This window comes from Apus apus, chromosome 15 (genome assembly GCF_020740795.1).
Source record: "Apus apus isolate bApuApu2 chromosome 15, bApuApu2.pri.cur, whole genome shotgun sequence".
Classification (NCBI taxonomy): Eukaryota; Metazoa; Chordata; class Aves; order Apodiformes; family Apodidae; genus Apus; species Apus apus.
Window position 1 is genome coordinate 1,248,255 of NC_067296.1, and position 27,828 is coordinate 1,276,082.

The window sequence follows — 27,828 nt, forward strand, 5'->3', positions numbered from 1 at the left end:
TGAAGGTGTTACTGCTGCTTCTAATTCATAGCTGGCCTAAGCAACCAGCTGTTAGAAAGGGCTTCAGGACTAGAGCAATGAGGAACCTCCCACAGGGGATTTAAGAATTTACAGAGTGGAATTTCTTCTTATTTTTTATTAATGCAAGAACAAAGGGCATGAAACTGTCACAGCAGTAGGAAGGACTTGAATGTCACAAATAAATAGATGCTGGAAGGTGTGAAGTGTCAGGAAATCAAGAAAGTGTGGTGACGTTGTTGTGTTTGTCTTCCAGCAGTTTGTGACAGAAGTGATTCAGATTTAAGATACACCTGAATGATGTTCCTGAAGTTCAGGTGCAGTTTTGAGAGAAGCACATGCTTGAAACCATTGCTAGAAGAATATGATAGGGTCTTTCTGTAGATAGACCCTTGGAAGGAAAAGGAACTGGCTAGTGAAAGAAAAATAAGGGTTGAGGAATAAGACGGGTTCTTTTTATTTGAGAAGAAAAAGATGAAAAAGGCAGAGTGGCAAGGAGTAAACATATCCAGTCCAGAAAGAGAAGGAAAGGTAAACAAGACTAACATTAGATCACCTTTAATGCAGGTGACTGTGGTGTGACAGGCTTGCTTGGAAACAGGTGTAGTCAGTGAGAAATTAAATACTTGTAAAAATCACTGATCCTTTCCCCACCCTCATATTTTAAACAAGCCAAACAAATCCAAACTCCCCAAGTCAGGAACATGTCCAGACATGTCTGACACACAGCATGGGATCATTATGAGACAACATGGCTGTGGAGCAGTAAGTGATGAGGCTGAATAGAGGTTGTTGAAGAATGTGCATGTTTAGTAAAGGTAGAAATAAAAGTGATAGGAGGAGTGTTGTTTATTCCACTTGTATGGTACAAAAGGAACAACGCACACATGTGCAACGTTGTAACTTTGGAAAAAGATTAAGCTTGTTACTACCATAGAGTCATGAGCTATCCCCAAAGTGAGATTTGGTTATGGATTAAAGATCTCTTTACTCTTACTAGAGAAAATTACTACCAGGAATTATGTCATTATGGGAGACTTTAACTTCCCTGATACAGATTGGAGAAGAATTGCTAGTAATAATGGTGGGGCCCAGATATTCCTGGATGTGATATCCGACAAATTTCTTCATCAAACACTCACTGACTCATGAAGAGGGGATGCTATTTTAAGCTCAATTTGGTAAGTAATGAAGATGTTATGGATGAGAATAGAAATGACCATTGACTTGAGGGATCATGAGTTGCTCAAGTTTAAATGGAAGGATAAACCAAACAGGTCTGTAACTGAGGCTTCTGATGTCAAAAGTGGTGGTGGAAGAAACAAGGCAATAAAATCTGGTGTAAGCAACTTGGGTGTTTGAACAGGCAGGATGTTAAAAGGTTCTTCAGTTCCATGTTCCATATTGGATCTGTGTTCCAGAGAAAGAAGAAAGAGTCCTGTTAGAAATGAGCTCCACACCAAACTGGGTGATTAACTGCCTCAAAAGAAATAAGGAATAAGCACAGAGCTTGTGAAGAGTAGGAAAAAGGACTGATAATAAAATAATGTTTTTAGTTTGGGAAATAGCTAAGTTGAGAATGACCTGCTGACACTCAGACTGAGTTAGACTTGAATGCACAGGTGAAGATTTACCAACTCCTGAGGAGGGCAAAAAGGAAGCAGGGCTGAGGTTGAATGAAAAATGTTTCAGAATGTCTCATTGCCTCAGCTTGTAGTGGGAGCACTGGTTTGGAATTTGAGGAAGGTAGGCTAGGAATATGGATTAAAACCAAAATTATTCACAAGATAGAAAAAAAGCTAAAAGTAAGAGCAGAATGTTCTGAGTTCAGAGTAGTAAGGAAATTCCCATTAAATTAAGGGGGAATAGGTACATGAAATACAAGATCTGGTGTCTACTCTTGTCAAGAAATGTTTGAAGTCTGTGATACAATATATAGCTTGAACTTCTAATTCTGAATTACTAATACTTAAAAGGAAGGAAGAACCTCATAATCTAGCTCATTTCCAGTCCTGTCAATCCAACTTGACTTCTGTCCTGCTAAAGTCAGACTGAAGGTGGGAAACTGGAGAACATTATTAGTGTACCATACTTTGGAGAAACTGCATGTAAAGGCTGACCATCTTGGGTTGCTCTGACTTGCTTAGAGCAGCACTAGAACTCTTCTCTGAACTTCTGGCTCATCATTTGAAGTTAGTAAACTAAGTAAGTACAGGAGGTACAAGATGTGTGAAGGAGCTGGCTCAAAGAGGGTTTTTTTTCAGGGCAGGTCCGAGGCTGTTGGTGAAGCCCAAGTTTGGGTGTTGGGCTGATCTCAATATTTACATTAATAACAGTGATCAACAGGAATAGGAGTGAGGAGAGTAAATAACAGAGGTGCTCTCAATAAGGGATTCCTGGGGTGTTGTGCATTGTTCACCTCAGGATGGAAACATTCTAGGTATGTAGCCTGGGAGCTTGACAGTGGGAGATGGCCAAGGAGGATCCCAAAATGCTCCAGTTGTGGTCGATGGATGGATATGGAGTGTTAGTGGGATGCAGTTTGGGAAGCAGAGCTGTGTTCTGAGGGGGAGCACACCTGAGCATCTGAGGTGTAACATCATCTTCTGTGAACAGTCATGGTCACCCATGTTCAGGGTGTTGGATCAGACTGAAACAGAAAAGCTAAAGAATTAGTTCTGTGGGAGACCTGAGAACTTGAATGTGTTTCCCATGGAGAAAGTTCTGGCAGGAAAAAGAATTGCTGCTAAACAGTTGTAGCTGTGACCTTACTGTTCTCCAGTAAATTCTGTCTGAAAATCTGAAACTGAAAATTACCATGAGGCTACAAAACATTCTTCTAATGCTTTGTAGGATGAAACATTCCTTCCTTTTGGGAAGAAACTATCTGTGGAAAAAGATGGAGGTGTGCAGTGCTGCAGTAGGGGAGGAAGAGGTGTTGCTATCCAGGACCTACTGGAGCTGCTGTTCTGTTGCATGTAATTACTTAGAAAGCTGAGGAATATTTGGCAGGCTTTTGTTTATTTAAAGGTAACTGTGCTTCAAAAGAAACGTTTCTTCATTTTGGTTTAGCACACATGTTTTGGTAGCTATTTCTGTATTTCTGCTTTCTCTGTACTGAGCATGTACATCTCAGCCATGCTGCTCTTAAGGTCATACATACAGGAGATACTACAGAAGTTTTCTTGATCTTAACTTGACAGATGTAATAATTCTAGCTTCCACATGCCATTAAAATTGCATGCAGGGAAGAATAAGAGTTGACAAGAGAGACAATTAATTTTGAAATCCAGTGTGAATTTAGCAGTGAGAGGAGAATCATTCCTCACTTGTGAGCAGCAAGAAGATGCAAAGTTGCATTTAGTTGATGGAAGATGTGGCAGACAGGGGTTGTTTCAGAGGTGGTAGGTAGTTAACCTGTGAAACTTGTTGCCACAAGGTGCTGTTACTTGATCTTGCTGTTTTTAGAACAGATGTGACTCTTGGCCCTAGAAGGAAGGTGAAGAGCTGACCTGTGCAGCCCTGCCCTGCTGGGTGCAGGTGTCTGGGAGTGTTCAGGTGCAGAGCCCCAGGGTGACCAGCATGGGGTGAGGGCAGGTGTACCTGCTGTCTGTGTGCAGTCTGTCAGAATTGCAGTCTGTCCTCATGTAACTAGAGTGATTTAGGAGATTTGGGGTTTATTTTTAAAAGTCCCAACATTTATTAAAAATAGGTAGTAGTTAACTAGTTACAGATTTGGCTAAATCCATGCAGTTTCTGCAGAGAAGACAGACCAAGACAGTCCTTCCCCTTCTGGTATTTCTCCTTCTGTGGAGCTGAGGTTTTCTTTGGGTTCAGATCCACATGGAAAACATGCTACATGTAGTTAATTCTCAGCTTGGCCCTCAGAGCTTGCTCCTTCCATCTCTTACTTTTCAACATGGCTCCCAGTGTGTGTGCTTCCGTGGAAGTCACTTGGGAGGGCACGTGAGGAAGACTTGCCTTCAGGGCTCTCTCTGCCTAATACTTAAAAGAAAAAAATAAAATAAATTAACTCCTGTTGGTCCCCCAAGTGTTGTGGAGGAGGGATTATTAGAAAGGAAAAATGGGAATACCTTAAGATACCAGGTATCAAAAAGTAAGCCTGGAAGCTCACTTGAGGTCCATCACTTCACTGCTTCCTAAATAAGTGAATTCACGTGGTCATTAGCTTTAGTCTGCTAAATCTTTTTGTTTGTGTGAATTAAATTGGGAAAGAATTGAGGATGTTTATTAGTGCAGTTCTTGTGTCTGACTTTGTTGGTTTAAAGATGTGAAGCACTGGAGCTATGTATTCAGAAATGGTTAGAAAGTCTCATTTGTCTGTTGCTATTATTTCAAATTAAGACAGCTTTGTTGTTATACGAGTAGTGTTTTCTTGTGAAATTACATGGTTCTGAACACTTAAAAATGTTTTTAATTTTACAGATACCAAAGTAACTTGTCATTGTGACATTTGTATGAAAAGATAACAGGTGAACTGTTGCCTTACTCTACTGGAAACTGAATTTGAAAACTGTTTTCATGATGTCACATCTGGATGTGTCTTAAATGCTGTCTTAAATGCTTTCTGTTAGCAAAGATGCCAAACTTCTAATGCCTCTAAGAATTGCTGTAATTATTTTCTCATGGAACAAAATACATCTCACAAAGAGTCCCAGTTCAGCAAAGGAAGGTGGAAATGATACACTGAATTAAAGGCCATGCTCATATCTTTCCCTTTAAGGTACTTTCTCTTTGGAATACCCTTAACCTTTGTGGTCAGGGATTATCTGTTGCAGCTGAGAAGCTGAAATTAGTGAAACTCCTCACAACTAGAGAGCAACAGTGAGAGTAGGGTGAGGTACTTGAACAAGCTTTTCACCACAACAAAACAAGCTAAACAACCTGGCTGGCAGGTAACACCAACAGTACTAGCAAGTGTGCTAATTACCTTCTGTCTGTTTTCCTTTAGATTTGCAAACAAGACTATCTCAGCAGAATGAAGGTAAACAACATTTGTTATAACTCGTCACCAGTTGGTTTTAAGATGTCAATAAGTGAAGTGCTTCTGTTGGAGAGTTTGCCAACAGCCTGAGCCATGGATGGCTTTTGTGTCTGTGGGAGTCACACTGTGCATGGATTATTCATAGAATCCTAGTGGAGTCTGGGATCCTCTGAAGATCATCCAGTCCAACCCCCCTGCTCCAGCAGGAACACCCAGAGCAGATCACATGGGAATGTGTCCAGATGGGTTTGGAAAGTCCCCAGAGAAGGAGCCTCCGCAGCCTCTCTGGGCAGCCTGTCCCAGGGCTCTGTCACAGGAAGGAAGTTTCTCCACATGTTGAGGTGGAACTTCCTGTGTTGTCACTTGGTGCCGTTTCCCCTTGTCCTGTCACAGGCACCACTGAACAGAGACTGGCCCATTCCTGACACCCACCCTGCAGATACTTGTAGACATTCATAAGGTCCCCTCTTAATCATATTATTGGGTTAAATAACAGTGTATGTTCAACATTTTGCCGTTTCTTGGTAGCATTTCTTCACTGCTGGTGACATTCCCCAGCCATATTTTAGTCCTAGGAAATGTGAGGGTTTGTAGCTTTTTTGTGGGTGTAGGTGTGGTTGGGTTTGGGTTGTTTATTTCCTGCCTTAGGAGGTAGGGACTAGAGGGGCCATGGGAGAACCAGAAGTTTGGGGTTACTGCCCCTGGATCAGTCGTCATCTCACTCTGATGCAGAGCCCCTCATGGCTGCATGTGTAGAGAGAAGGTGGCTGTGATTGCAGCTGAATTACCAGAAGCTTTGCAGCCTGAAGGACAGTGCTTCTCTCTCATGAGATGTGCTGGGATGATGAGCAACACTAAAGGCCATGTCACAACTTCATAGCTCCTGGGAGAGAGTGTAGATCTGGTATCCAGTGAAAAAAAATATAATTGTCAAGTATTTCCTGGGTTACACATTTCCAAGGGACAAAAGTACAGATACCATTTTTAGAAGGATAATTCATTGTGCTTAAAATCCATATTGAGAATTCTCCAAGGTGTCTGTCAGTGCCTGTGAGGTCAGGTGGGGCCACTCCACCCTCAGCTGCTGCTTGGTTTCTGTGAGGAGAAGAAAGGAAAGTGCTGCTGACATTCCAGGCAGGCAGAATATTCAGCTGCATGTGAAGATGCCTGTAAATATTCACATGGAAGATTTGCCCAACTCCATGTACAGGGTCATCTTCACTTTCCAGCTTCAACTGTAGTTGATCTGTGCTGTTTCCTGTATTGATCAATTTAAAATGTCTATCATAGGTAGTGTCTAGTTAGGAGTTTTGCTTTCCTGCCTGCAGTTTTTTGTTAAGAACTGTTGTTATCACTGAATGTTCAGATTTTAAATAATAGATAGAACATATTAATTTTATTTGGAGCTGTGCATAGTGGGTTCTTAGATTTGTTACTTTGTTTTTCCATTACAACAGTTCTGGCTGCAGCTGCTTCTGTACAACCACTGGCAACACAGTGCTTCCAGCTGTCCAACATGTTTAATCCTCAAACGTAAGTGATTTATTTTTTGTTTCTGTTTGGAGTTTGTTGATGACTTGAACGTCTGGGAAAGGAATCAGAATGTTGCAGACTTGTTTAGGATTTTTTGTGGGTTTCAGGGTGGATTTTGTCAGAGTGATAATAATTCCATGTCTGTCCTGTTCTTCATTCACCCCCTACAGTGAAGAAGAAGCTGGCTGGGATACTGAAATTAAAGATGATGTGATTGAGGAATGTAACAAACATGGAGGAGTTATCCACATCTATGTAGACAAAAACTCAGCTCAGGTAGGTCTGGTTCCAAGGAGACACTGAGCAGCAGGTTTTTGGAGTTTTGTTGCTTTGTGGTATATAGAGGGAGCATTGTAAATACTTTTTTTGCCCTAAACTGAACTGAAATATCTTGAAGTGACTTTGCAGCTTTTGCAGAATGTAGGTGGTTCCCTCCTGTTCAGAGTCATTGTGGGTAACTCTAAACCAGGTGTGAGGACAGTTTCCTGGTGTTGCAGTCTGCTCTTACAGATTCACACAGACATATACAGATTTGTCTCCTTCCCTAGAGACATCCCAAACCCAGTCCTGTGCAATGTGCTCCAGGCAGTCCTGCTTTAGTGGGGGAGTTGGACTAGATGATCGCTAGAGGTCCCTCCCAACCCCAATGACTTTGTGAGTCTGTGACACAGAAGTTACTGTAGAAGTACACCTCTTCAGTTCTGGCATTTCATTTTTCCTGGAAGCCCTTCCCAAAATCCAGAGGCTTCCAGCTTCCTTTGGTTCTAGGGCTTCTTAGCCCAAAGGACAGCCTGCTCCAGAGGAGTGCAGAGGTGCAGTTACATGCGTGCCTTATCCCCACCCTTGGAGACAGCTCTGTTCACTGGTGCTGTTCCCCTCTCGCTGTGGGCAGTAGGAGGCCTAAACTCACAACAGGAAGGAGCAGAAAAGGGGCTCCTGCTGCAGACTTAATGACAAGGTGGTGCCTGTTGGAGGGACTTTCAAAGGCTGATAGATTTTTCTTCCATGTTCACTTTGTTTACACACTTGTTTGTCTCTTCCCCTGTATTTCAGCTCTTGGAACATAAACTCGAAGGTCTGTAAAGATATTTTGCCACCTTGAACCACTTTTATGTAGAATTCACAGCTCAAACTGAAGTACAGTTTTCAAACCCTGTCACTAGTCAGCGAATTTCTAAGCATCAGACCCTCGAGGTGTCCTCTTGTGTGAGGCTGAAATGGCCATTCCTGTCCCAGTCAGTGTTGGTTAGATGGGATTGTGCTGTCCTCCTCATGCACTGGGCACTCACTAACCTTTGTTATCATCGTGCTGCTTCTACAGGGACCTCTTGTCACCTGAAAGCCTTTCACCTGGATCACTGAGATGTTAGGTTAGAGATGAGTTGCAGTCTAGGACAGAAAACAACATGCGATCTTTCCTGGCAGTTCTTACTCCTCAGGATCACTGTTATGTTGGACTGCTGGGCTGGTGGGAGGCAGAAACCTTCCCCCCAGTCTGTTACTATCTTAGAGAAAACCCAGTGTCCTTTGACAGAGGGGAAAAAATGAAACCAGAAACCCAAGAGGAACCACTACACCCAAATCCCCAAAACCTGCAGTAGCCTCAACATCCCTCACGTAGGTTCTGAGCACAGAGCTGCCCGTCTGGTCCCCATCAGCAAGTGGGTTTAAGCGAAGAAAGCACAGCTACTTTATCAGGAGTTAGGTGTTTGTTGCATGGAATCTGTTTGGTCACAGCAGAGATGTAAAATACACACTGGTAGTTCAAATACTGTCTTGGAACAGAAGTTTTCCACTGTGTTGCCAGGCTTAGGTTCTGGTTATCTTGGGTTTTAATGGCTCATCTTTTTAGGGCTCTGTCCCAGACAGCCAGACCTGCCAGAGTAAGGGCTGTCAGTGCTCAGCCCTGAAGCTGGGATGAGCTGTGGGTGGGGAGGTTGCAGAGCCCTGAGCAGATGCTCTCATGTGCTGCCCTGGGCTGTGCGAGAGGGAGGGAAAGCTCCGTGTGGCTGTGTCCCCTCGGGCTGAACAGCCAGGGTGTCTGTGCAGGGCTGGCAGAGACAGAGCCAGGTGTGTTACTGGGCCTGAAACATCAGCCCCTCAGCTCGAGTTCCCCCAAGAAGGAGTGAGTCAGATCACAATGGGAAGAGTTAGTACAGGCTGACAGAGGCTGCTGGAGGGAAGGCTGGATTCTGTTTCTTTATCCATTCTTCTCCTGTCAGTCTGTTTCATCTGGGATCTGCTCTGGTTCAGGAACTACTGCCAGGATTCTGTTTTTAAGCAGCAGCCAGAGCAGTGCATGCACATTGCTGTGGGCTCTGTCCTGCAGTTAATAAATATGACCAACACAGTACTCCAGGTTGGACTGTTTGGGTGCTTAATTTGCAGACAGAGAACTTCAGGTATCTGTGGCAGAAGATCAGTCTGTCACTCGCAGTAGCGATCATCTCAAGCTCTTGCTCTGCTGTAATGAATTGTTTCCCCTTTGTCTCAGTCCTGGTTCAAATAAAGACAGATGCTGAAGTTCACATAGAATTTTGACAGTGCCAGTCGTCCTTGGAGTGCTGCATGTGGTTCCTGCCTGGGACACAGGCAACATGTAATCTCTTGCAAACCAGAGAGTGAGCTTGGAGATCTCCTAAAGCCTTGGTGGTTCCAGTGGTGATGGACAGGGCTTGCTGGCCAGCCTGCAGCAGGGGTGGCCAGACACCTCCTGCCTTTTTGTTTCCCATGGGATTGGCCATCAGGAGCTGTTAGATGCTCTCTTTGAAGGGTTATTAGGAGCAAGTGAGCAGTTGATTTCAGGTCAAGGTCACATTTGGGTTGTTCTGCAGAACCTGTGTCGAGCAGTTGATGCTGAGGTGCCTGCCGGGCAGGCAGGGCAGCAAAACGGCCCAGTGCTCTGTTCCACTGCTGCCTCTGCACAGGACTCAGCGCCAGCAGGAGCAGAGCAGGGTGGGTTTGCCCCAGCAAGGCCAGGGAAGTGTCTTGGAAGGTGCCTGAGGCTCCTCCAGCCACTAAAGAACCAAAACTTCTGTCCTGCAGGGCAACGTGTATGTCAAGTGTCCGTCGATCGCCGCTGCCATCGCGGCTGTCAACGCGTTGCACGGGAGGTGGTTTGCAGGTGAGTGGGCTTCCTGTAGGGACCTGCATGTATTCATTACAGAAATAGTGATTTTTTTAATTACTATCATTTTTCAATAACTTGTTTTTTCACTCTTCTGCCTAGGTAAAATGATTACAGCAGCGTATGTACCTCTTCCAACATACCATAGCCTTTTCCCAGATTCCATGACTGCAACCCAACTACTGGTTCCTGTTCGACGATGAAGATGGATTTAGTCAGTTTTGTACATAGTTATTTTTTGGAGGAAGATTGAGTTATCTTTTATTTAGATAAAACTAAAGGAAAGGATTTACTGTCATTTTGTGTACACTTCCTGCTACCTTTAAAAATAAAATGAAGTAAGCAGAAATGCAGTGTGTTCATTCTCCCTAACTAGCGTTTCCACTGTATACAAAGCTGTTGACTTCTTGTTCTGCCTTGTAATTCTTGTACATTTACTAAGGTGATCTGTAGGAACTGAGAAGTAGCTCATAGAAAACAAGTTCTCTGTAAAAGGCAGATGGGACATGATGACATTTTTAATGTTTCACAAGCCTTTCTTTTAATGCAGCAATTGCATTTTACATTTCACTAAATGTAGGTGATCTGCTCAAGGTTAATATCGGAGATAGACTCGATGAAGGGACTTAGTGTTTTGTATAAATGGAAAATTCAACAAGCTGCTGAAAGCTGAGTCCAGGCAGCCACTCAGCTTGCTTTGTGCTGAATAATTGGTAAGAATAGAAGGATTGAAGGGTTTTATTTCTTGATGGTATCTTTTGATTAATGTATCTGTAAAAGTTTCTTTGTAAATACTGTGTGAGGTGTGTCTAAGTTTCCAAACAAAACCATCTCTGCATTTCCAGATGAGTTTCTCTGTCTGCAGTGGGGCACAGTTGAAGGATTTCAGCCAAGTCTGAAAATCTGTAGGAAATACAGAAACATGTTTTGTTCTGGTTGCCTATAATCTTTGCTCTTTTTAAGCTCTGTGAGCTCTGAAATATATTTTTGGGTTACTTCAGTGTGTTTGACAAGACAGCTTGATATTTCTATCAAACAAAGACTTTCATATTGCAACAATCTTTGTAAGAACCACTCAAATAAAATTCTCTTAAAAAGGCCTTCATGAAGCTTCATTTCTCTGCTCTCCTGCTGTGACTAGAGCTGAAGGCTGGAGGTGAGTGGGTGGTGCTTGGAAGTGGTGGCTGTTGGGAACACCAGTGCTCCAGGAGAACAGGCAGGAGATGGTTTCTGCTGGTGTGAATGCTCTGGGTGCTGAGGGCCTGGGGGTGTCTGGGCAGTGCACAGCTCTCCCCCTTTCTCAGTCCTGCTCTGGATTGTTCCCAGGGTAACCCCTCTGCTCCCATCCTGCTGTGAAGTGCTGGGGTTGCAGGAGTGATTTGTGTTGGCTTTGAGTCTGGTGGCTGTAGGGCAGCCCTCCTGGTGCCCTTTCCCTGCCGTTGGGATCCAGGGGCTGATGAAAGCAGGAGGGTGTTCCCTCCAGGGGGTGAAGGGGCTGGCCAGAGATCTTCCAGTGCTTGGGACAAAGGTGGTGGTGACCTTGTGCTGGCCTTGGGTGCTGCCAGTCAAGGTGGAGGCAGCTGAGCTGCAGTGTGGCCAGAGACTTGTGCAGCAATCCAGGAGGGAGCTGTGGGAGGAAAGGGACCAGGCAACTAGAGGGACAACTGGGTGGAGCCGGGGTGTTGGGAGCAGGTGACTTGGCTGAAGAAAGCCAAGCCAGGCTGCTCTCTGGTTTGCTTGGCCTTATTCTTCCAGTTGCCAGTGTTGCTCCAGCTGGAGAAAAACCAGAGCTGTTCCCGAGCAGCTGCCCTGCTGCCCCTGCCCTGTCGTGGCAGTTTCTCTGAGGTTGCAGAGCCTCGTGCCAGCAGAGAGCACGTGCCCAGTGCAGATCTGTATTTTCTGTATTTCTCCCTTAAAGATCTGGGAAACGGCCCTTGGGCAAAGACTGTGCCAGGTGCTGGTTTGGGACCTGCTGCTGGAAACCTGTCCTCAAACAGAAATCCAGGAGGAGCAAAGAGAAGCCTCGTTTCAAAAGGCAAATAAGGGGAGGTTGCAATACTAAAGCAAACACTCCCGAGCTGGGCTGTTGGCAGAGCCCAGGCTGGGAACGGCAGGGAAGGATCCCCAGCTCTCCCTGGGAAGCACCTTGTAGCCCCCTCCAGGCAGACTGGAGGGAAAGGCTATTTTTGGCTGCGCTGCTCCTACAGGCTAAGGCCCGTCCCGAGGGAATGGAAAAATGCTCCTGCAAGTTCCCGTGGCTGGAGGCAGCTGCGACCCCTCCCTGCCCCGGCACAGCAGAGCCCGCCCCACCGAGGGGCCGGGCTTGGGGCAGCCTGTGCTGGAGCATCCCTGAGGAACGGCCTGGCCAGGACAGCACATCTCCCACAACCTCCTTGTGACTCCTCACAAAACACCTTTTGCTGTCCTGTGACAGTAGTTTTCCGATTTCCAGCACCCCATGACTTCCAGCTCTGGCAGCAAGGCTGTCGCTCTGCTGTTCCCTGCACCCACACACTGCCAGGCTGGAAGGAGGTGCCTGAGCTGCCCCTGGTTGCAGAAGAACTTCCCCAGGTCCTCCTGGGTCCCTTGCTCTCTATGAGGGCATTTGCCCCTTAGCATCTGGAACCCAGAAACAGGGTCAGCTTCAACCCACCTATTTCTGCAAGAGATGTTGGGACAGTTGGTCTGAATTAGCCACTGAGCAACTCCCCTGGATGCAGGAAGGCTGGAGCAGCTCCAGGCACACAACAGGACTGGGAGCAGTGCAAGCAGAGGGAGAAACGTGTGCTCTGTGCATAGACCTGGGAAAGAGGAACTTTAATGCAGTACAAAGGGTTATTAATTCTCATTGTCACGGGGGTAAGAGATGAGAGGAAAGTAGAAATTTGGTAAAAAGCATGTTTACAACCTGGAGAGCGAGGGTGGAGCTTCGCTGCTTCAGGCAGAGCTCTCACTTCCAGGTGTCTAAAGATTTTATTATGGTACAGAGGAGGAATGGCTGGATGGGCAGGAAGCCCAAGCTCCAGGTTAGCAGCGGATTCCCATCCCAATAGCCATGAATGTCCCAAACGTCCCTCCGCTCTGCATCATCGTTTTGCCGACTCCACCCATCAGCTCTCGTCCTCTCATGCCAATCCTGAGGGAAAGAGGAACAGGAATTAGGTAAAAGCTGATGCCTGGCAGGCAACAGACAGCAGAGAACTGCTGAACCCAGGAGCTGGGGCTGCCCAAGCACCCCCATCCAACGCTGCCTCTTCAGGCTCCAGTCGATCTCCTGGGCAGGGGGATGGGGCTGCTGTGCCCTGTTCTGGAGCTCTGCAACTTCCCATGGAGCTGTTCCCTTTGGAAAAGCCAACAGCCCACACTGCAAGCTCCTGCCAGGCCACCAGCAGAAACAGCTTGACCTGCCAGTGCCCCAAATACCCTGATTTTTTTTTTTTTTTAGGGGGGCTGTGGGGGTGGTAAAAGCACATCCAAGTATTTGACTTTCCAGAGAATACAAAAAGTCTGACAGCTGGGGCAGGATTTTTAATACCACCATGTTGTAAATTAACTTCCTGTTTACCACTGACATGGGATTTTCAATAGGAGAGAAACCAGGAAGGCTCAGGAGTGTCCAGGGGCATTTCTGTTCTCCAGTTCCCTGAGGTCAAAATGAAACAAGAACTGTTGCTCAGTGACCTCCCGAAGTGTTGGCCTTTCAGCACTGCAGGGACTGCAGGGTCTAAGGAACTTAATGCACTTTGTTTTTAAAACATGGAGATTTTCCCTTAAAAATGGTACAGCAGAAGCAACACAGTGAGTGGTATCATTCCAGTACTCCAGAACTGCTGGGATTACTGCTCCCCAGTACCCTCAGTCTGTGTTTTCTGCCAGCCCTGTCCCATGCACAAACACTCCCCAGCACGTGAGAGGTGTGAACACTTGATGAGACTTGGAGCCTTTTCCTCCTTCCAGCCTCACCATCAAATCATTGCCCATGGATAATCACAGACTGAACACTCAAGCAGAAGGAGTTCTGCAAGGAATGCAACAGCTGGTTTCAGGAATTCCTTCTGATGGATGATGTGCCCAAAGCAGCCAGGGAGCAGCAGGAGAGCCAGCGTGGGGCAGCCAGTGGTGTTTCTGTGCTGGGGGAAGGGGGATGTTGTCCCCAGTGTGAACTGGGGTTGTCCCAGTGCCAGCCACAGCTCCTGCAGTTGGGGCTCAGGGTCTGTGCAGGAGGATGGGGCACCCAGAGCCACCAGGATGCAGAAACCCCAGAGCTTGCTGAGCCCCTCGGGAAGCGTCAGAGCTGCCCGTCCATTGCACGATGCACCCAGCTCCTCCTGGAGCTGAACTCACACAGCTTCCCAACACCACCTCCCTTAGGAGCAGCAGGAAAAGGGCAGGGCAGTGACCCGAGGCCATGCCCTGTCACCCCTTCGGGCCGGGACTGGCAGCAGGCTCTGCAGCTGGGGACAATTCAGAGCTGCTGGCCAAGCTTCCCAACGTGCTGATGCAGGCCCGGGCCTCCCTTCCCGACCCCACAGCCCTTCCCTCTGGCCATGGCTCCGTCCCAGCCCACAGGAGCCGTTTCCTCACCCTACCTGAGGCAGGAGAAGGTGCCGAACAGCGCCCCGGCAGCCATGCCCACGGCAAAGCCCATCACGAATCCCATCTTCACCCTGTCAAAGCAGCTGGGCTGCGACTGCCCGTACGGGCCCACGGTCACCGGCATCTGGAAAGGAAGCACAACCAACCACATGGATTTTCTGCTTCACCCAACGGGGTCTCTATAACCACGCTGGGCTGGAGAGCAGGTCCCCACGTGCCCGAGCCTCTCGTCCCCGCAGAGCCCGCCGCTCCTCAGGTTTTTAGACCCGCCTCCCCGCCTGTCGAGCAGCAAAACGGCAGGGAGGGAACGAATGCCCCGTGCGGCGGCGCCGGCGCGTTCCGCCCTCAGCAAGGCCCTGTGAGCGCCGCGGTGCCTCCACGAGCTGCCTCCGGGCCCCGTTCTGCTCCTCGGCCCCCGGGAGCAGCGCACGGGCACAGCCTCCGCTGCCGGGCCCAGCGCCCCGGGCTGCCCCGCGCCTCACCAACCCGAGTGCGGGGGCACGGGCCGGGGGTGGCGGCCCCCGGTTCCCGCCCGGAGGCCCCGAGGCCCGCAGGCCCCGCTCACCGCTGCTCCGGCCGCCCCGCCCGTCGCCCCGCCCCGGCTTCCGCTTCCGGCGCGCGCCGTGACGCAGCGGAAGGCCCCGCCCCCCGCCCCCCCGCCATGCTGCTGTGGCGGCGCCTGGCGGCCCCGGCGGCCCCGCGGCTGCGGGCGGCGGCAGCGGCGGGAGCGGCCCCGCAGGGCCCGGCCCCGCGGCGGGGGGATGAGGGGCCGGCCCCGCAGCGCCCGGCGGGGCCCGAGGCGCAGTCCCGGCCGGCGCAGCGCGGTCCCGCCGCCCCCCCGGGCGCTGCCGGCCCGGCCCCCCGCACCCCTCTCCCCGCCGGGCGCGGCGGCGGCCCCAGGCCGCTCTACATGGACGTGCAGGCCACCACCCCGCTGGTAAGGGCCGTCCGGGCTGCCCGGGGCGGGGGGAGGCAGGAGGCAGGGCCGGGTGGTCCCTGTACCCGGGCACGGGGACTGCCGTGCGGAGGTCGGTGCCCCCGGCTGAAGGGCTGCGGGAACGGGGCTGCTCTGAGGGGCGGCCTGGGGGTCGCTGAACCAGAATACTCACCTGGTTCACTCCTCTTGGCTTTTAAGACCTTGTATTTCTGCTCAGAAATATCCCCTCCCTCTCCTGGTCATCTTCACGTTGGTGAAGGTGATGTGAGAGGGCACGAGGCATAACGGCCCCAGATCCTGGTTTGTGCCAGAGCCTGATGTGCATGAGGTGCAGTCCTGGAATCCCGGACTGGTTTGGTTGGAGGGGACCTTAGTGATCACCAGATCCAACCCCTGCATGGGCAGGGACACCTCCCACCAGCCCAGGCTGCTCCAAGCCCCAGCCAACCTGCCCTTCAACACTGCCAGGGATGGGGCAGCCACAGCTTCCCTGGGCAACCCGGGCCAGGGTCTCACCACCCTCACACTCACCTCAAATTTCCAAGGTCTACCCTGACCCAAACCCGGCCCCTGCACAGAGATGCTGCTGGGGCAGAGGGAGGGGGTGTAGAGGGGAGAGAGATGCTTTTCCTCCTGTTTCTGAGGCTGGCTGGTGTGTGTCCTGCAGGATCCCCGGGTCCTGGACAGCATGCTGCCCTACCTGACAGCCTACTATGGGAACCCCCACTCCAGGACCCACGCCTACGGCTGGGAGAGCGAGGCTGCCATGGAGAGGGCACGGCAGGTGAGCCCAGCCTGGCCCCGGCCTGGGGCTTCAGCACTGAAGTGATGGTAAAACTCATGTCAGTTACCAGAAAGCAACGATCAAACCGTTGTCCTGAGTCAGGCCTGCACGGGCTGGGTTCAGCAGCTGCCTCTCTGCTCTGCCATACTTTTCTTGCAAGGAAAAAGAGCGAGATGAGAGCAACTGGAATGGCAGAAATCAGTATTTTAGGCAAAAGTGCTCCGAAGGTTTTGGGTTCCTGAGGTCACAACTATGCTGCTGCAGTAATTGGGCTCACTTCCTGTTCTGTCATTCTCCAAATCTTAGGTGTGGGTCTTTGTTATTGTTTTCTTGGAAGTGATCATAGAACATGTGGGGTTGGAAGGGACCTCTCGAGGTCACCCAGCCCAGCCCCTGCAGTGAGCAGGGACCTCTGTACCTAGACCAGGTTGCTCAGAGCCCCATCAAGCCTGACCTTGAATGTCTCCAGGGTTGGAGCCTCCATCACCTCTGGGCAACCTGCTCCAGTGCTTCACCACCTTCATAGTAATGAACTTTTTCCTGATACCCAATCTGAAAGTGATATGGGCTGGGGTTTTGTCTACTCAACTTTTATGTTCTTTTATGACAGGCTAATGCTTGATACCACTGCTGGAGGCTGCGAGCTCCTTCTGCAGTCTGTATTAATGCAGATATTTAGACTATTGCACCTGTAGCATGACTTTGTTAGATACTGGCTAGTCCTTTTGAGGCTCTTGAGGGTGTTCTTGAAAGCATTTTGCTTGTGTTTTGCTGTGGTGAATTCATTGCATTTTATCTTAACAAATCAAATCTGTATTTCTTTTTAAACAGCAAGTTGCAGATTTAATAGGAGCTGATTCAAGGGAAATTATATTTACCAGTGGTGCCACAGAGTCAAATAATATGGCAATTAAGGTAAATGTTTATACTGCTATTTATTATGTTACAGTGATGCTCTGAAGAGCTGTGTGCATCCTTCCTACAGTTTGAACATTAATAATGATGGCCTAGTTAGCAAATATTTGCATTCCTGGATTTACTCCACGTGGTATTCAGCTGCATACCTGGAGGAAATACTGGGATGTTTTGGTGGCCAGGACATGGTTTTAAGGACAGAGTAGAATACTCACTGTTCATCTTACATGCACCAAACACAGTCCTGCTGCTCAGGTCATTAAATCTTTACATAAAATCCAGTGAAGATGCTGATTATAAGCTCTTCTCTGATCAAGACGAGGTAACATTTTAACCTCTAGTGGGGTTGTTCAGACTTTTCATGTATGACTCCTTTGCAAATGTTTTTAAAAAAACATTTCTGTTACTAGTGTCTAGAACTTGCAGCAGTTCAGATTTTCACAGGCTTTTTGAAAAGTGAGATGTTTTGAAAAACAAGTGCTGGTGGCAGCATCTGTGTGAGTTACACCTCAGGACCTTCAGAGTCTTTACTTTGGGGCAAACAGGGAAGATCCAATTCAATTATATCTAAAGAGAAATGTCTTGTTTCCAACCACTTTGTGTAAAGCTTGCCTTCCTCAGTGATCTAGTGGCAAACTTCTTGTTCATGTCTTGTGCCTGACAGGGTGTTGCAAGGTTCTACAAATCCAGAAAAAAGCACCTCATCACTACCCAAACTGAGCACAAGTGTGTGCTGGACTCGTGCCGTGCCTTGGAGGCAGAAGGTTTTCGGGTCACTTACCTACCTGTTAAAAAAAATGGGCTCATAGATTTGAAGGTGGGTTGTTTCCTGACAGAAAGGAAGTGAAAGTAGCAGGGTTTTTAGAAGGCTTTTTTCTTCAGATAGATGCTGAACAGGACCTTGTGTCCTCTTGATGCTGAAAAGGGAGGGATGGTCAATATCACCAAGTAAAATGAGTCACAGTCAAATCTCCATCACAGCTGGAGAAGATCCTCTGTTCTGTCTGGTGCTCCAGACTTTTTCTCTACCAAAACATCCATCTCCCATCCCACCATTCACCTGCTGTTGTTGGTACCTGTGCAGGTCCCATACCCCATAGAGAGCTCAGTAGATGGCTGGGGTGGAACTGGCTCTGGTATGGAAGTTAGTGGTGACCTGAGCTACTCCAGCATCAGACACAGTGACCACAGAGCTCTCCTCCCCTTGCTGCCCACCACCTGACCCTGCTGAGTGCACTGGCCAAGCCCTGGTGGTTAGAAGTTCACGTGCCTGTTTCATCCTTTGTGTCCTGTGAGACAGGACAGTCAGGTTTATTTCTGGCCCTGTCTCCTGGCTTGGAGAGACACTGTGTGTCTGTGGGGGGGTAGAGAGACCAGGTCTGCAGGCACAGAAGTGTTGGCCACATTCTCTGAGAACGTGGCTGGCAGACTCTTTCTTTGCATGACTTTTCCGTGTATGGTGTCGTTCCTTTATGGCCACCTGTGCCCAGGTGTGGCTAAAGCTGTTTTGTGGGTGGTTAATTCATTAAAGAAAGTAGTTCAGAGGAATGTTTAAGACACAGCAAGAGCCTGTTCTGACTTGATTTAGTCAGGTCAGGTGGCACGGTGCATACCAGGGGTAGCATATGCAGAAATGCAATCCATCATGCTCCTATTCCTGCAGGAATTCTGTGTCTTGCTGGGTTAGTCCTTCCACCAGGGCTGCTTGTCAGAAGCCAGGGGGTTTGTTGGTGTTGTGCTGGTTGGGGGCTGGAGCTTCAGACGTTCTGACAGGTGGAAGGTCTGCGCAGGAATCTTGCTTCTGCTGTTAGTCACAACTTCTGCCTGTTGGGATGTTTCACCAGGAGCTGGAGGCTGCGTTCCAGCCAGACACGAGTTTGGTTTCTGTGATGACTGTGAACAATGAGATTGGAGTGAAGCAGCCAGTGCAGGACATCGGTGAGTGCCCGCGGGGCTTTGGCTGTTTTCACAGCCTCGTGCTACTGCTGCAACCCACCAGGTGTGGTATCATGGAGGAATCAAAATGCTTAGTTTAAAAGGGAAGTGAAATTTAAAAGGGGTGAAATGCAGTACTTTTAGAGTGAGTATTGTAGCAATTCCAGCCTTGTAGTACAGATCTACAGGCTGCCCAGGGAGGAGCCACCATCCCTGCAGGGATTCAAGAAACACGCATATGTGGCACTTCAGGCCATGCTCTAGTGGCCATGGGGGGACTTGTCTTGTTTTTGGTTGTGGGCTTTTTCTGCTTGTTTGGGGTTTTGTTTGTTTGGCTTTTTTTTTTTTTCCTCCTCCTGGGTGTGCACTTGGACTCTGTGATCCTAAAGGTCGTTTCCAACTGTGATGATTCTGTGAATCATTGGGATCGTAACAACTGGATGGGCTAATGAGGGGATTTCTGCTTTTGTGTTGTTGTTCCAGGTGAGATCTGCCGTGCACGTAAGGTTTTCTTCCACACAGATGCTGCACAGGCTGTTGGTAAAATTCCTATGGATGTCAACGACATGAAAATTGATCTGATGAGCATCAGTGGCCACAAAATTTATGGGCCAAAAGGTAACTTGCTGAAGTGCTTTTCTAGAGAAACGTTGTTTCCATACGCACAAGGTATGAAGTCAAACCCATCTGTCATAGTGGCTGGTACTTAAACTGTAGGAAGCGACACGAGTCTGTTGTTGGGGTGACTTTGGAGCAGTTCAGGCACGGCTGTGGTAAGAGTCTTCAGTCCTGGTGGGTTGTGAGGTGGCTTCACCAAAGGAAGAAACTGTTTTATAATGTTGGCAGCAGTGGGAGGGGTGAAGCTGGACCGTTTGAAATGAAATCACTGGGCTCCAGGGCAAAGTTTAGATCCAAGAGTAACTTGCAACAAGGCGATCAAAAGATAACTGGAAAGTTAAAATTCTTAGGGATTTTGGTTGTCTTCTGCTTCCAATGGCATCTCCCCCCAATCCCATTTCTGCATCTGCTTTGCAGAATGGTGTTTAAAATCCAGCCATGGATTTTCTAGTTGCCTCCCAAACAGCAAAAGTGCAGCTATTATCACTGTCATGGTCTGTTAGCTTGTAAAACTGGATGTAGGACAGAAGTCAGTTGTGCTGTCTTCCACATGCTAGTCAGAAACAAAAAGCAAAATGTTAATGTTTTCAATGTATCTTCTCTTTGTGCATGAGCTCTTCTGAGAGCTGAAGAGTCCTCTGGATGAGGACTAAGTTTTCAACCAATAACTTTGGGCAGGTGACAAACATAAAGTTTTAGAACTACTTAGCTCAGAAGTTGCAGCCATTCCTGTGGTGACAGTCACTCCTCAGGTGAGCCAAGGCCCATGAAGATGTGGAAATGAGGTTTCTAGGTGAGGACACTAGAGAGTGAAATTGGCTGGCTGACAAAACCTGGCTCATCTCATCTGCCCTGGAGATTGGTGCCACTGATGAGTTGCTCTAATGAGAAGACAGGGAGAGGAGTCGTGGAGCTGGTGCTGGCCTGGTGATCCAGGGAAAGGAGTGAAGTTGTTCTAGAGCTTTCAGCTGGAAGCCAGTAGGGGAACATCAGTGGATGAAATAGCTGCACATAAAGACTTCAGTGCTAAGGGGTGAACTTCAGCTGTGCACAGGAGATGTGAGAAGGAAGGCAGGTCCTGAGTGCTCAGGTGGCTGAAGCACATTGGGAGAAACTGAGCTTCTCCCATGGCCAGAGCTCTAGGAGCCTGAAGGACAAGAGTGGGAACACTGGAAACAAACACCATTGCTTATAAAATACTGTTTCTGTATGTGTTTGCTACACTTTTCACCATTGATGTGTCCAAATAAGCATTTGCTGTGAAAACAAGGAATGTTTCCAAACCCTGGAGTCCCTTGTCATGTCCAGCATGGTGGGTGAACACTGAAACACCTTTCCTTGTTCTCAAGGGGTTGGTGCCATCTACGTTCGCCGTCGACCGCGCGTCAGGCTGGAACCCCTGCAGAGTGGGGGAGGTCAGGAGAGGGGGCTGCGCTCGGGGACTGTGCCCACCCCTCTGGCTGTGGGCCTGGGGGCAGCCTGTGAAGTGGCACAGCAAGAGATGGAGGTACGTGGGAGAAGGTGTTTGGTCTGGACTGTTGGAAATAATGCAACGGAATTACACAGCAGGGCCTGCTGGGTCTTTGACTCCTTAGGTCTTTTTCTGTCCGTGTGCCTGAATGAAATTCAGTTCTCATGTTGTAACATTTATATAAATGTTTTGAGATCTTCAAGGATGGTTTTGGGTAATGGGAAGTTGTTTTTAGTCTTTCTTGAGTTTCTTTTGTTTTTTGAAGTGGTTTGGATCATGGTTTTCTACTACTGGTTGATAGTACAAATATGTAGTGAAATACGGCTTGAAGTGCTTGATTCAGCTCTTCATTCTGCACATGTATTATCAGTATTTCTGAAACAGAATAAGTCATGTTGATGTACTTTACATTGAAAATAATAAGACTTCCTAACCCACTGTCAGACTATTGAATGTGTACAAGTTCAGGTTTACTGCAGCTTTGCAGCCAAGACTTTTTTCCTAGCTTGGACAGTAAAGCTGACCTGCTAAGTCAGGGGTCTGAGCCTCTCTCAGCTGCTCTTTGTGGGCACCAGTACATTCCCTACAGCTGGAATGTAATACCCCTTCAATATTGTGCCAAAGTGGGATGCATAAGCCAGGTAGGATCAAGCAGGGAACTGCCATCCCAGCCTGGACGTTGTGGAAGCTGTGTTAGGGGGCAGAGGGCTTTCAGGGCCTGAGTTCTGCACAAACCTCAGATCTGGATTCTCTTCTTTGCCTGGCAGAGTTTTGGCATTTCTACACAAAGTCATATCTGGTACAGCCTTGTTTTCTTCTAAGGATTTTTCAAGCCTGTGAACAAGCATGTATTGCATGTGTGTGTCTGGCTGTCTTTGTGCACTAGAACTGATACCATAGAATCCCAGACTGCTTTGGGTTGGAAGGGACCTTAAAGCTCATCTAGATACAACCCCCTGCATGGGCAGGGACACCTCCCACCATTCCAGGCTGCTCCAAGCCCCATCCAACCTGCCCTTCAACACTGCCAGGGATGGGGCGGCCACAGCTTCCCTGGGCAACCTGGGCCAGGGTCTGCCCCCCCTCACAGGGAAGAATTTCTCCTCCTGTCTCACCTAAATGCCCTCTCTTCCAGTTCAAGCCATCACCCCTTGCCTCTCACTCCCTGCCCTTGTACAAGTCCCTCCCCAGCTTTCCTGGAGCCCCTTCAGGCACTGGAAGGTGCTCTAAGGTCTCTTAATGCTTTTTTAGTGTAAGCCATCTCATTTTTTTAGTCTAGAACAAGACAGTGCACATGGGCAGTTCCCACTGTATCGATGACGTGTTGTAAAAGCTGAGTTCACAGTAACTTGTGAGTCCATGTCTTTGTGCTGCACAGTTTGGGAGCTCCTATGGAAACTGGGAGCATGTGTCACAACAGATGCCCTTTTTTGTGTTGCAAAGTGTGTCATCTAATTACTAATTTGTCTTTGAACACAAAGAACACGGTGCTGTTATGAAAGGCAGGTTGGCAGCTTATATATATAGGTCTTTCTAGATGGTTTGGAATATTTTTGAAGGCTTGACCCTATCTAGGAGCAAAGTGGTAATTCTCTTAAGACAGTCTCTGGAGTAGGCCAAGTCTCACAGTGTCATTTCAAGTGTCAGGTGTGTTCTTTCCCCAGTCTAACCAAACCCAGCTACTTCAGTCTGCTTGTGGCTGGTGACTCGAAGCTGTTAAGGGTGAGGTCAAACAGTTCACTGCTGATTATTTTGGTCTCTTCTGGTTTCTCTGCTAGTATGACCATAAGAGAATCTCACAACTGGCAGAACGACTGGTTACAAAAATAATGAGTGAAGTTCCTGATGTGGTTATGAATGGAGACAGAGAGCATCGCTATCCAGGTAATGTTGGGAAGGCCCTGAGCCTCTCAGGACTGTCCAGCTCACAGATCACAGAATGTCAGGGGCTGGGAGGGACCTCTGAAGAGCATCCAGTCCAACCCCCCTGCCAGAGCAGGACCAAAACTAGGGCAGGTCACTCAGGAAGGCATCCAAACAGGTCTGGAAAGTCTCCAGAGAAGGAGACTCCACAGCCTCTCTGGGCAGCCTGTCCCAGGGCTCTGTCACCCTCACAGGAAAGAAGTTCTTCCTCATGTTGAGCTGGAACTTCCTGGGCTCCAGTTTGAATCCATTGCCCCTCGTCCTGTCCCAGGGCACAAGTGACAAGAGCTTGTCCTGCCTTCTTGCTGCCCTCATGTATTGATAGACATTCATTAGATCCCCCCTCAGTCTTCTCCTCTCCAGACTGAACAGCCCCAGGTCTCTCAGCCTTTCCTCTTGAGGCAGGTGTTCTAGTCCCTTCATCATCCTCGTAGCTCCTCAGTGTTATTGGCTGTGACTGGATAATGCACTTCAGCTACACCTTGTGCAAGTGCTACCCTGTGGGGTAGGATTTGCCTCACATTTCAGTTGATGGAAGGGTTGTTTGTTTGTTTGTTTGTTTCTATTTAATTTGCCTTTGTGTAGGATGCATCAATTTATCCTTTGCGTATGTGGAAGGGGAGAGTCTTCTGATGGCTCTGAAAGATGTGGCTCTGTCTTCAGGAAGGTAGGTGGAATGTAGGGAAGGATTGCAGTATATTTTGGAGAGAAAATAACGTCTGTTAATGGAGGTGAAAACTAAGGAGTGATCTCCTCTGTGCCCTGTAGTTGCATGTTGGGTTAATGAGTCAGCCTGGCATTGATTGTGTTCTAAGCTGGTGCTTCTCTGAAGTGGCACGTTTCAAATGAAGGTCAAATTTACTCATCTTGAAAGAAAAAAACAACAACCCTAACAAAATCTGAAAAACCAACCTAGAAATTCCAGCCTGCCAGCCTTGCAGGCTGGTTACCTGTGATCTGAGTAGCCTTGACTTGTAACTGCTGGTGACTTTGATTCTAAACCCACCCAGCATTTCAGCAGTTTCTGCCCTTCCGCAGGTTTGCACAGGAGTGGCAGGTTGTGACTAGAATCTAGTGAGGCTGGATGAATCCTGGAATTAAATTAGCTCACAGTGCCTGTGTTTAATGCAAAACCAGAAAGAAAATGGAATACACTTTTATGGAGCTCTGTACAGGAGCGACCAGTAATGTTTCTAAGTCAAACTTGATGCTTGTGATGAAGTTAATGGAGTGTAAAGATGCTCGTCTTTTCTCATCTTTGGGAGCAAAATGGTCAGTGTTTCTTAACGAGAAATGTGTTGGCACAGTGAATGGGAAGAGCAGGTCTCCACATGACTGTCCCTGAAGCTGAGCACTTCTGTAATGTGAAGATCTCTGCTTTGTGCAGCAGAGCTGGAACAGCTCTGGGTTTGTGCTGCATGTTGCTACCTGTAAAAATTGAGTAACAGCATGTAACAAGATTTGCCTCCTGCTTCAAGATGGAAGTTCTCTCTACCGATGACTATAATTGGATCATCTTGCTCTGGATTCCTTTGTGCTGTTTTTCATTGATTTCTTCTGCAGCCAAATAGCAGCTTGTGAAGTCTTTTTTTTTTTAATTCTTGGTGTTCCTGTTGGCATGTTACCCTCTCTGGCTACTTCTCTCTTGGTTCCTTCGTCTTTTTTCATGGCCTTCACTTATGCTACCTCTTAGTCTGCATCCCCACAGCTTCTGTTTGCCATTGTGTTTATTCTTACTGCCTTACCTGTGCTGTCTCTTACCTCATGCTCCTAGTGTATTGTCCTTAACCCCCTCTGATGCCTGCCCCTTCCATTCTTTTCTTCAGCAGCAAAAATTCCACGTGTCTGCTCGTGTTCCTTGCTGGTCTCTAAGAGGCTGGGGAACCTGCTATAGGTTGTATAGAGGCATAGTAACATGACGTGTCTGTAGTGACTTCTTCTTTGAGGGAGGGGATCAGTAAGGTGTTACTTCAGTGTAGCATCTGCACATCAACAAAGCTCCTGCCTTCCCTTTCCCCAGTGCCTGCACATCGGCTTCCCTGGAGCCTTCCTACGTCCTGCGCGCGATCGGAACAGACGAAGACTTGGCTCACTCCTCCATCAGGTCTGTGAGCTGATCCTCCCTCCTGCTTCCAAGTGTTTCTATTTTCTGCTGAAAGTAGGATTTGTTCCATGCCTCCATAGGCACGTTATTCTAGTGCTTCATGGTTTTCTTTTGGTTCAGGTTTGGCATTGGTCGTTTCACTACAGAAGAAGAAGTGGATTATACGGTGCAGAAGTGCATCCAGCATGTTAAGAGGCTGAGAGAAATGAGGTGAGCCAACTTCTCACTGGATGCAAAGGCTTCTTAGGGATGCTAATCATTTGGAGTTGGATTTAGTTGAAAGCAATTGTTTGCTTTAAAAATCTGGTGGTGTCTTTGTATTGCCAGAGTGGGTGGTGGGCCTGATCTTGATACTCCTGACACATTTTTAAGGAAACAAATCTGGTAACAAATCTCCCAGATCCTGCCCTTGTCTGGGTAAGAACACAAGTAGGGCAGAACCCACCAGTTTCTAAGCCAAAGACAGTGTTACTGAGTTTATCTATCAGTAAGTTGTTTTATTTTGGTGAAACTGAAAGCCTCTGACTCCCCTGGGCAATGTCAGATGTGAGGGCTCAGTCCCTGAGACACATTCTTGGTGCCCACAGTGGAGCAGGAAATGGGGTGGAGCACCTGCCCCCTCAGCACTTGTGTTGTAGGCTGAGGACTGAGCCTGTGAAGCTCACTGACCTCCAGAAGGAGAAGGCAGGTGGAAGGGCATCTCCTAATATCTTGTGTAGATCAGGCGAGGTTTAGGTTGGATATCAGGAAAAGGTTTTTCACCCAGAGGGTGGTTGAGCACTGGAACCAGCTCCCCAGGGCAGTGGTCACAGCACCAAGGCTGCCTGAGTTCAAGAAGCCTTTGGATGATGCTCTCAGGCACATGGTGTAATTCTTGGGGTGCCCTACACAGGGACAGGAGTTGGACTCATGGTCCTCATGGGTCCCTTCCAACTCAGCAAATTCTATGATATTCTATGATTTTAGATAACCCTCATTTTTCTCCTTTCTTTACAGCCCCCTCTGGGAAATGGTGCAGGATGGAATCGACCTCAAAAGCATTAAATGGACTCAGCACTGAATAAACATCACTATCCAGGGACTAGATGTGGAAGAAAATGCATTTTTTTGTGCATTCCTGAACAAATTATGCAGCACTTCTGGTTTTTGACACTTGCAATTTGACAGGAAAACTATCCTTTCTCATCAAAAAGTCTTAAGAAGCCAAAAATGAAAGTAGTGTCTATCCTGGAGAAAGACAGGATGGTGTCACACCCATTACATTTGTATTTACCCCAGAAATTTATGCTAAAGCATAATTTATTTGGAAATGTATTTTCTAATAAGAAAATGAAATCAGTGTGTTAGTGATGGGCCAACCTGGAGATGGGTTGTTGCTCCTCAGGGTGAAAGACCCTGCGTGGCTGTTCTGGTTGCACACAGAGCTGTGGCCAGGCCTGTGCCTGAGGTGGGAATCCTGCAGCAGCAGCTGGGCTGGGGCTGCTCAGCCCTGTGTGTTGCAAGGAATTCTCAGCCAGGAAGAAGCCTGGTGTTCCCAGAGGAAGAGGATGCTCCCATGTGGCTTTGTGCCTTCACAGTTAAGTTGTATGTGCAGTTAAGAACACTTTAAAATTTTTTTTTCCTGAAACTATTTTGGGGCTATTTTGCTCTTTTTCCTTGGTTTTATCTTTTTGGGTGATGCTTGTACAGAGCAGTGTGCACTAATCCAAAACGTTGTTCTGCTTTGCAGAGTTTATGACACAATGATGATGCACTTTGCTGTCCCTTCTATTGTGTTTTTTCCATGCAATTTTTTTTCTAAGTAAGGAAAGAAAACTTGAATGACTGGGGAGGGGAAGAGGCAGAAGAGGTCAGCTTCAGTTGCAGCACCAGCTCAGCTGGGGCAGGAGTGGTGGAGGTGGTGGGGAGAGCAGAGCAGAGTGCAATGTCTTCATGCAGTCTGGGTTTTTTGTTGTTTTGTTTTTTCCTCCTGTTGTGATGAGTCCTTTGCTGTTATTCAGAGTTCCCTGTGGGTCATTGGCTTCTGTCACTTTGGGGGGTCTTGCCCAGTTGAGCCTGAATGTTTTGTCTGGAGAGAAGAACACACTCTGGGAGTGACAGACTGTACTTCTGTCTGACCGTTCCCTGGAATGCTGAGGGAAAGTGTCTGTTGAAAAGGGTTTGATTAGATTAATTCATATCAGCATTTCTCCTTCCTTACCTTTGCTGATCTTTCCATTAGGAGACTTAGTCCTGTATGACAAAAGTGCCTTTGTTTCAGTTGCATAAGCAGACAGCTCTGATTAGGTTGTTGCTGCATGGCTGCTGTGGTAGCTGCTGGATTTAACATCTCCTGTGGGCAGTAGGTCCTCAGCTCTGGGTGGTGTCTACCTCGAGGATCAACCATGTGATGTAAAAGCTGAAGCCAAGTCTCACAAGGTGGATTGTGTTACAGAAGCTTGTGCTTGCTTTTGGTTTTCTGTTACCAAGGACAGATTTGGTTGTTTGTAATGCAAAGCTAATCCTCATTTGTACTATTTGAAATTATTAGCTTTAGCAGTTTTAAGATTGTAGAGCTGACACCTTGTATTTCATCACAGCATTTTTCAAACTCTCATATGCATAAATAGGCTTTAGAGATGGTGTGTGTCCTGTTTTATCCCTGGGCCATGTTTTCTGGATTAAGCATGTGATAACACTTCCCCAGCATGTCCTATAACTCTGTTTATTAAGTTGTTCTGTGTGTTTCATGAATGATTAAAAAAAATACAGATAAGACTTGAATTTGACTACTTTCAGTCTTTTCAGATCCACCTCTCTGGCTGAACTGGGCAGCACAACCTGGAGTTGCTGCATCACAGCCTTTCATGAGAGAAGAGAGAA

General features: G+C 47.8%; 3 protein-coding genes across 11 annotated transcripts in view; 2 read left to right on the plus strand and 1 right to left on the minus strand.

Moving 5' to 3' along the window:
• RBM39 (RNA binding motif protein 39) overlaps window positions 1–10,783 on the plus strand; it is a 32,413-nt gene extending 21,630 nt beyond the window's left edge. For 6 of the 9 annotated variants that reach the window (XM_051633504.1, XM_051633508.1, XM_051633509.1 and 3 more), the window contains 5 exons: window positions 4,991–5,023; window positions 6,481–6,556; window positions 6,727–6,832; window positions 9,602–9,680; window positions 9,786–10,783. In XM_051633504.1, the coding sequence (XP_051489464.1) occupies window positions 4,991–5,023; window positions 6,481–6,556; window positions 6,727–6,832; window positions 9,602–9,680; window positions 9,786–9,886 (395 nt within the window). In that variant the 3' untranslated portion in view covers window positions 9,887–10,783. Of the gene's footprint in view, window positions 1–1,018; window positions 1,200–4,990; window positions 5,024–6,480; window positions 6,557–6,726; window positions 6,833–7,609; window positions 7,632–9,601; window positions 9,681–9,785 lie in introns of those variants that run through there. The other 3 variants (XM_051633506.1, XR_007891007.1, XM_051633507.1) reach the window with 3 other exon arrangements.
• A 1,688-nt stretch (window positions 10,784–12,471) lies between these two features.
• On the minus strand, window positions 12,472–14,875 carry ROMO1 (reactive oxygen species modulator 1). The gene is made up of 3 exons (XM_051632840.1): window positions 14,845–14,875; window positions 14,273–14,403; window positions 12,472–12,819 (listed from the first exon to the last, which is right to left on the minus strand). Exons 2-3 carry the CDS (start codon window positions 14,401–14,403, stop codon window positions 12,711–12,713), a joined length of 240 nt encoding a protein of 79 aa, XP_051488800.1. The 5' UTR covers window positions 14,845–14,875; the 3' UTR covers window positions 12,472–12,710.
• Window positions 14,876–14,926: 51 nt separating this feature from the next.
• NFS1 (NFS1 cysteine desulfurase) lies at window positions 14,927–27,729 on the plus strand. The gene is made up of 12 exons (XM_051633517.1): window positions 14,927–15,216; window positions 15,884–16,000; window positions 16,832–16,915; window positions 17,580–17,732; window positions 18,760–18,853; window positions 19,334–19,468; window positions 20,818–20,975; window positions 22,718–22,823; window positions 23,448–23,529; window positions 24,883–24,966; window positions 25,087–25,176; window positions 25,963–27,729. The coding sequence occupies exons 1-12, from the start codon at window positions 14,941–14,943 to the stop codon at window positions 26,024–26,026; spliced, it is 1,443 nt and encodes a 480-aa protein (XP_051489477.1). The 5' UTR covers window positions 14,927–14,940; the 3' UTR covers window positions 26,027–27,729.
• The last annotated feature ends 99 nt before the right edge of the window (window positions 27,730–27,828 follow it).

What these genes read in the sequence shown, in the direction of transcription:
- ROMO1 (XM_051632840.1), bottom strand. Translation starts at nt 14,403, where the DNA reads ATGCCGGTGACCGTGGGCCCGTACGGGCAGTCGCAGCCCAGCTGCTTT. An exon ending in GGCACCTTCTCCTGCCTCAG is followed by an intron (nt 12,820 to 14,272) that starts GTAGGGTGAGGA and finishes TCTTTCCCTCAG; the next exon opens with GATTGGCATGAGAGGACGAG.
- NFS1 (XM_051633517.1), top strand. Translation starts at nt 14,941, where the DNA reads ATGCTGCTGTGGCGGCGCCTGGCGGCCCCGGCGGCCCCGCGGCTGCGG. An exon ending in GTGGCTCTGTCTTCAGGAAG is followed by an intron (nt 23,530 to 24,882) that starts GTAGGTGGAATG and finishes CCCTTTCCCCAG; the next exon opens with TGCCTGCACATCGGCTTCCC. An exon ending in AAGAGGCTGAGAGAAATGAG is followed by an intron (nt 25,177 to 25,962) that starts GTGAGCCAACTT and finishes CTTTCTTTACAG; the next exon opens with CCCCCTCTGGGAAATGGTGC.